At 35.0% G+C, this 7,942-nt stretch overlaps 1 protein-coding gene across 1 annotated transcript; it reads right to left on the bottom strand.

The window, feature by feature from the left end:
- Positions 1 to 5,100: 5,100 nt before the first annotated feature.
- Positions 5,101 to 6,210, bottom strand: LOC111410972 (protein RADIALIS-like 2). Its single transcript, XM_023041559.1, has 2 exons — positions 5,796 to 6,210; positions 5,101 to 5,345 (listed from the first exon to the last, which is right to left on the bottom strand). The coding sequence occupies exons 1-2, from the start codon at positions 6,052 to 6,054 to the stop codon at positions 5,341 to 5,343; spliced, it is 264 nt and encodes an 87-aa protein (XP_022897327.1). The 5' UTR covers positions 6,055 to 6,210; the 3' UTR covers positions 5,101 to 5,340.
- Positions 6,211 to 7,942: the final 1,732 nt, after the last annotated feature.

The raw sequence follows: 7,942 nt of genomic DNA, 5'->3' as shown, positions 1-7,942 counted from the left end.
ATTTTTAATATTATGCAGCTTTACAACCTACTAATTTCTTTGATATTCGTTGTGATATTCCCGAATTAAAAGGTGACAACTATAAAATATGGAAGGAGAGAATTCTTTTCTATTTAGGGTAGATGGATATTGATTATGCTATTAGGAAAGACGAATCACCTAAAATTACTGATGCCAGCACTGTAGAAGACATTGCTCTTAATGAAAAATGGAAGCGATCTAATCACCTCAGTGTGATGTTCATAAAGACTAAAATTTCTGCTGGTATACGTGGTTACGTTGATTAGCATGACAAGGTTCAGGACTTGATAGAGGCCATTGACAATCAATTCGTCACTTCTGATAAGGCATTGGCAAACCCCCTTATAATGAAGTTTTCATCCTTAAAGCTCACCAGTGTGAAAGGTGTAGGTGAGCACATCATGTAAATGAGAGACATTTCGGCTCAAATTAAGAAGTTGGAGGTTGAGATGTCGGAATCCTTCATTGTGCATTACATCTTGAATAGTCTCCCACAAGAGTATGGACCTTTCAAAATCTCATACAACACACATACGGATAAATGGTCAATTAATGAATTAATAACTATATGTGTTCAAGAAGAAGGAAGACCAATAATAGAACAATGTGAAAGTGCAATGTTGACTATAACTCGTAGGAAGGGAAAATCTCAAGCCAATCAGAAGGGGAAAGGTAAAATTCCACACCAAGTTGATATTAAGAAAGAGGTTAAGTGTTACTTCTGTAAAAAGAAGGAACACATGAAGAAAGATTGCGTCAAATTCAAAAAATGGCTTGAGGATAAAGGTAATCCAACCTCATTTGTTTGTTATGAATCTAATATGATTAATGTAAATGTTAACACCTGGTGGATTGACTCTGGATCTACAGTTTATGTGGCAAACTCCTTGCAGGGTATGCAAAATCTAAGGAAGCCAGTGGGAAGTGAGCATAATATCTTATCTGGAAACAAGATGAGCTCACATGTTAACACTATAGGAACGTGCATTTTAACTTTAAGTAGTGGCTTTATTTTGAAATTAGATAGGACCTTTTATGTTCCAAGTTTTTCACGAAACTTGATTTCTATTTTCAGACTTGTACCCTTGAGATATTCCTTTAATTTTTCAAACACATAATTCTGATTGTGTTGGGAATGGTACTTTGTCTGATGGTCTTTATTGTGTTAATTTACAAAACAATATCACTAATAGTTCAGTGCACGTTCATACTGGCGCTAAACGGTGCAATATTAATGAAGACTCCTTTATGTTGTGGCATCAGAGATTAGGACATATCTCTATAGATAGAATCAAAAGATTAGTGAATGATGTGATACTTAGTACTCTAGATTTCACTGATTTTAACACGTGTGGATTGTATTAAGGGAAAGCAGACCAACAAGTTCAAGAAAGGTACTACAGGAGTTCAGACATATTAGAAATCATACATACTGATATATGTAGTCCAGACATAGACTCACATGGTCGGAAATACTCATCATCTTTATTGATGATTATTCACGATATATGTCTCTACTTACTTCATAATAAGAACGAAGCATTAGATACTTTTAAAACCTTTAAGGCTGAAGTAGAGAAACAATATGATAAGCAGATTAAGATCGTAAGATCAAATAGAGGTGGAGAGTATTACGGTAAATACACAGAGGATGGACAAACACCTAGTCCGTTCGCTAAGTTTCTTCAAGAGCATGGGATAGTTGCCCAATACACTATGCCTAGTTCACCAGACCAGAATGGTGTAGTAGAAAGAAGAAACAAGACATTATTGGACATGGTACGTAGCATGCTTAGTAGCTCCAATCTTCCTAAATCCTTGTGGACTGAACCACTTAAGATGACAGTGTATATATTAAATCGAGTTCCAACAAAGACTGTCCCAAAGACACCATTTGAATTATTAAAAGGTTGGAAACCAAGTTTGCAACATATGCGTGTTTGGGGATGTCTGTCTGAAGTGAGGATCTATAATCCACAAGAGAAGAAGTTAGACCCAAGGATCATTAGTGGGTATTTCATTGGATATGCCGAAAGATCTAAATGATACAAATTTTACTGTCCATCTCATAGCACTAGAATAGTGGAATCAAAAAATGCTAAGTTTCTTGAGAATGACTTGACTAGTGGGAGTGATAAAACCAAGAACAAAGTTCTTGAGGATGATCGTTTGGAATCTCAGCCTCCCACCTTAGATGACAGATTGATTTACAGCACCCCTCAAGTACAAATAGGTGTTGAACAACCAACCATTGAAATTCCATAAGCTACTGATAATGTTCAAGTAGATCAGGTAATTCAGGAATTATCAGAACCTCCTAAACAAATAGTTGAATCACAAGCTTCTCAGGACGATGATGGTACAACGTTAAAAAGATTTACTAGAACTAAAAGGTCAGCAATTCCTAGTAATTATGAAGTGTATCTACAAGCACCTGACCACAATATTGGAGCCGAAAATGATCTTGAATCATTTTCACAAGCTATGAGTTGTAAAGAGTCAGAATTATGGTACAATGCCATGAAGGAAGAAATGAGTTCTATGAAGAGCAATGGAGTTTGTGATCTTGTTGAGTTGCCTAGTAGTGGCAAAGCCATTGGCTGTAAATGGATCTTAAAGATTAAGAAAGACTCGTTAGGCAATATCAAAAGATACAAGGCGAGACTTGTTGCTATGAGATTTACTCAAAAGGAGGGAATCGATTACACGAAGACCTTCTCTTCGGTATCTAAGAAAGATTCTCTACGTATTATTTTGGTATTAGTAGTCCAATTTGATCTTGAATTACAACAAATGGATGTGAAAACGGCATTTCTCAATGGTGATTTAGAGGAGGAGGTTTATATGAAACAACCTAAAGGATTCCCCTCTAATGATGGTGAGCACTTGGTCTGTAAGCTTAAAAAGTCTATATACGGTCTGAAACAAGCATCTCGTCAATGGTATTAAAAATTTCATGAGTAATTTCTTCATTTGGATTTTTTGAAAACCCCATGGATCAATGCATATACTAGAAGGTTAGCGAGAGTAAAATCTATTTCCTTATTTTGTACATAGACGATATTTTACTTGCAACCAATGATAAGGGTTTGTTGCATGAGATGAAACAATTCCTCTCTAAACATTTCGATATGAAGGATATGGATGATGCATCTTATGTCATTGGTATTAAGATTCATAGAGACAGATTACGAGGTATTTTGGGTTTGTCTCAGGAAACTTATATCAACAAAGTTTTAGAGAGATTTCGGATGAAAAATTGTTTACCAAGTATAGCTCCCATTGTGAAGGGTGATAGGTTTAATTTGAACCAATGCTCGAAAAATGATCTAGAAAGGGAACAAATGAAGATTCCATATGCTTCTGTTATCGGAAGCCTGATGTATGCTCAAGTCTGTACAAGACCTGACATTGCATTTGCTATAGGAATGTTAGGACGATATTAAAGTAATTCAGGTATGGACCACTGGAAAGCATCAAAGAAAGTAACGTGGTACCTTCAAGGAACCAAAAATTATGTGCTTATGTATAAAAGGATGGATAATTTGGAAGTGATTGGATACTCAGATTCAGACTTTGCCAGTTGTATTGATTCACGAAAATCAACATCAAGGTACATCTTTATGATGGCTGGTGGAGCTATATCATGGAGGAGTGCCAAGTAAACCTTAATTACTACTTCCACTATGGAAGCCAAGTTCGTTTCTTGTTTTGAGGCTACATCGCATGGTGTATGGATCAAGAGTTTCATATCCGGGCTTAGAATTTTCGATTCTATTTCTAGGCCATTGAGAATTTATTGCAACAATTCGACTGCTGTCTTTATGGCTAAGAACAATAAAAGTGGTAGTCGAAGTAAACATATTGACATTAAGTATTTAGCCATAAGGGAACGTAGTAAAGAAAAGAAAGTGGCCATTGAGCATGTGTGCACTGAATTGATGATCGCTGATCCTTTGATTAAAGGCATGCCACCGTTAAAATTCAAGGATCATGTGGAGAAAATAGGACTTGGTTCCACTATGTAATTATATATATACAAAATTTTTGTACAAAACTCTTATTTGTTGTGATATTTTCTTATATTCACGTGCACTTTTATTTGAGAAAATATGTAGGACGAAGAATAAGACATATGGTCTTTTCATTAAGTATTGTTACCTTATGAAAAATAATTCTTAAGGAACTAAATGATCGTAATACATGAAAGATTATACTCGTTATTAGAGGACTCATCGCCATGATTTATGTACTTGTTTCTTGAGAAGGACAATCAATGGGATTCAGTCGAGACATTGGGTTAAATGTACGGACCAAGTGGGAGAATGTAACTCATCGTCCCTTCATCTTCTTCATTGGTGGTCCAACATTCATTATTCAGTTTTAGCATTTATAAAACTTCAATTCAACATTCATTATGCCATTGATTGAAAGGTAACTAAAAAGCCATAAACTTGATGGGAGTTGGCTATAAAAAGGGATTTGGTCCCTAAGCTCAAACACCACCGAAAATACAAGATACATCATCAAAATTGGAGTGTTAAGAGTTTGGAAGTACCATTACCTGAAAGAAGGAGAGTGTTCCGAACATTAACAATGACTGGAGGTATGAATTGAATTCTTGAAATTTTTAGTTTTTCGATCCAATTCACTTCCGCATAATTGTTTAGGATCGATTTTCAGTCTAACATGATGACCAAGGAAAAACATTGAAAAACTCATGGAATCATAAAGCTCCATTTGAGATCAATTTTTCATTCCGAAGTGTTGAAAATCCATTTTCTTCTCATATTAGAACCCTACTTTTGCATTTACAAGTTTTGGAGGATTTCACTAATGCTTGAGTATAAAATCCTTGTCAAGACTTTATAAATCCTGCAAATTGTTTGCCAAGATCCCCTCAAGCATTTTACTTCAATTTGAAAGGGGACAAATATTGTTTGAGGACAACGAAAACGTGTTGGGCCTTTCATCTTCATTCTAATCTTCTTTTGATTTCTATTTTATTTCTTCTCTATTTCTCTTAGTGCAAACTTTTATTTAACAACATTAGAATATTTGTATATAGAGAAATTAAAATTCTTACAATACCTCGATTTTATTAAAATATTTATTACAGAAGAGAAGCACTTATAGGCTTCCTCCATTGATCATTATGATCATCATAAATATGCTTAAAAAAAAGACTAGAGTTGCTATGATCCTTAAATTACTACTGCATATTTTTATTCATATTGCTAAAAGCTTCTGGAATATAATAGACTGCTGTAAAGCTGATCATTATGAGTGTAATGATACTTAACCGGAACTTTAGATTCTTCATCCTGCATGGAACAATAACCAACATGCGTTAGGGAAGAAAAATATAAACTAAAATCTTATTCATTTTAGAGTTCAATATTGACTAATACTATCTACCAAACATGCACTAGTTCGATTTTTATTTTGAGAACTAGAGCATATGGTAGGACTGTTTTGTAGGGATCAGTCCTCGTGCACTTTATATTTTCTAATGAATGGTAAAATATTCAAGTCGACCACGTGTTTAACATGTGTCCTATGACTCGCCCTTGCACGTAAATATGTAGATGCGTGTTTATGTTATACAACATGCATTAGGGAAAGTAAGAGGACTGATGGCACTTGGCCAAATTTAGCATGGTAGAAAATGACTTCAATAGAAACCAGTTCATGATGAATAATGATTATACGATGGATTCTTAAGTGTTCGTGGTGTTTTGATCGGGTGGGTTGGGGCGGTGTACTCTGTATACCTCCTTTGTTACAGGCGGCCCGAGAAGTTCTGCAGTAGGGATAGGGCACTTGGCCACTCTCAATGTAATTGACATCTTCCATAAGAATTTCATAATGCCTCTTCACCTCTTCTGGGGTTTTCCCTCCGACAGCCCTTGCAACTTTGGCCCAACGGTCAGGTGTGTTAGCATCATAAACGGCAAGAGCTTTCTCAAACTCCTTGTTCTCCTGGGCAGTCCAAGTGCCTGAGCCATGGGAAGACATCGAGCTAGAGGCCATTATAAGTCTGGGAAGTTATAAGAGTAACTGGATGGAACACTACTATTGAATGTCTACTCTAGAAAATGGGATGAATTGGAAGAACGTATAAATGTGAGAACAAATAATTCTAGGATGGATTATTCGTCTTCGACTCAACAGAGAAGACACCCAAGTGAAGAGATATGAGAAACCCTATTGGCAACTGCTTGAGCTTTTATAGGCTTTAGGAATTGAGGGGGTGGGGTCAAGCCAGTTGGCCTATAAACTTGCAAAAATTGAAGAATTTTAGTGATTTGTCTCATCAAGAACCACTACTGAGCAGGACAAAAGAACAATATTACAACTTTGAAGAATCTCCATCTTCATGAAAAGGTTGTTTATATGTCCATTTTTTTGTATAAATTTCACTTTATCTTACAGTTAGAGTAAAATCATATGACATTTTTTCATTTATATAAACATTAGAAGATGTAAGACATGCTTAAAAGTGACTTTTTTTAACTTCTTTTCTTGACTGCATGTATGTATACCAATATATGTCATCTAGAGATATATTCTATAATCATTAACACAAAATCAATCATATTTTAAGTTGTGGATTGCCTTGTTTTGAATGTAAAGTCAGCTTATCCATAGTTGTTCACATGGTTGGTTTATTGGGACTGCTTAATCCTTTCTTATTTAGCTAAAACCAATGATTTAGTTCCTCCAGGTACACGCGTACTGCTTGAATGAAAAGTCTCCTAAAATAGAGCAAAACTATAGTACTATAGACTGCAATCACAAGACATATTGATGCTCGTATAATTGCAATATGTAAAGAAAATCAAGAAGCGAGATCTTATGCAGATGGAACGGGCATGGCCAAGCTCGGGCCAGGCCTGTGGGTCCAGGGCAACGAAATATGTGGCAGACTGGGTTAGCCTGGCCTGCCTCAATCCCCGGACCCTGTATGGCCATCGGATCTCTCCCCAAACATTGCCAGGCCGCTTTTCGACGCTCATAAGTCCCTATTATCGAGGCTTTACCTTCCTAGCATAGAAAATATCCATACTATTCCTATCAAGAATTGTATTTACCCCATCAAATTCTGTTTAAATTGCTGTCTTCAACATGATCAACCATAAAGTTCTTGCTAAAACAATTTTAAAGAATGAGTCATGGGCAACTGAAATTCAATTGCAGAATCTTATTATTATTATTATTATTATTATTATTTATTTATTTATTTATTTATTTATTTATTTTAATTTGTGGGCTGGTAACCAATATGAAATTACATTTGTCTAGTTTGGTTGATTCATTCTTTCCTACATTCGATGTTTGGCATAAAATCTTCTGCAAAGATCTTGGAATTAAAGTGTTTCTCCAAACTATGCCAATCCACCCCCACACACCCCTACTTTTAATCCCAGCAAAATTTGACAAACAAAAGGAAAATGTAAATCTTATTTACAATATTATATATGATCAGGGGTGAAATCTTGGGATTTTTGTAGTCTATGCCAAACTTTATATGGGTCTTCTATAAATAGTTGAAAAAAATTACTTGCAGTGATTAAAAATATTTTTTTTTATAATAAATAAAAACATTCGAAGTTTCATTAATGACAGTTGCATGTATGATTTTTGATTTTTTAAATAACTTATTTTAAAATAATGCTATCTAGCACTAGTGGTGTTATAACACCAATTTAAGTGTCAGCATTTTATAGTTTCAATTAAATGAATTATATGATTTTGTATTTAAATGAGTCTATCATTTAATGTCATGTGATTGTCACGGACACTGGTGTTCAATATTATGATGATGAATAGCATTATTTCTTCTTTTATGGGCTAATTAATGACTTCATCCAAAATTATAAAATATTTGGGCCTACCTTCTAGCAAAAAATTAGGCCTT

This window comes from Olea europaea, chromosome 15 (genome assembly GCF_002742605.1).
Source record: "Olea europaea var. sylvestris chromosome 15, O_europaea_v1, whole genome shotgun sequence".
NCBI classification, from domain to species: domain Eukaryota; kingdom Viridiplantae; phylum Streptophyta; class Magnoliopsida; order Lamiales; family Oleaceae; genus Olea; species Olea europaea.
The sequence above is the reverse complement of the archived record's forward strand: the minus strand, read 5'-3'. Positions and strand labels throughout refer to the sequence as shown.

What these genes read in the sequence shown, in the direction of transcription:
- LOC111410972 (XM_023041559.1), bottom strand. Translation starts at nt 6,054, where the DNA reads ATGGCCTCTAGCTCGATGTCTTCCCATGGCTCAGGCACTTGGACTGCC.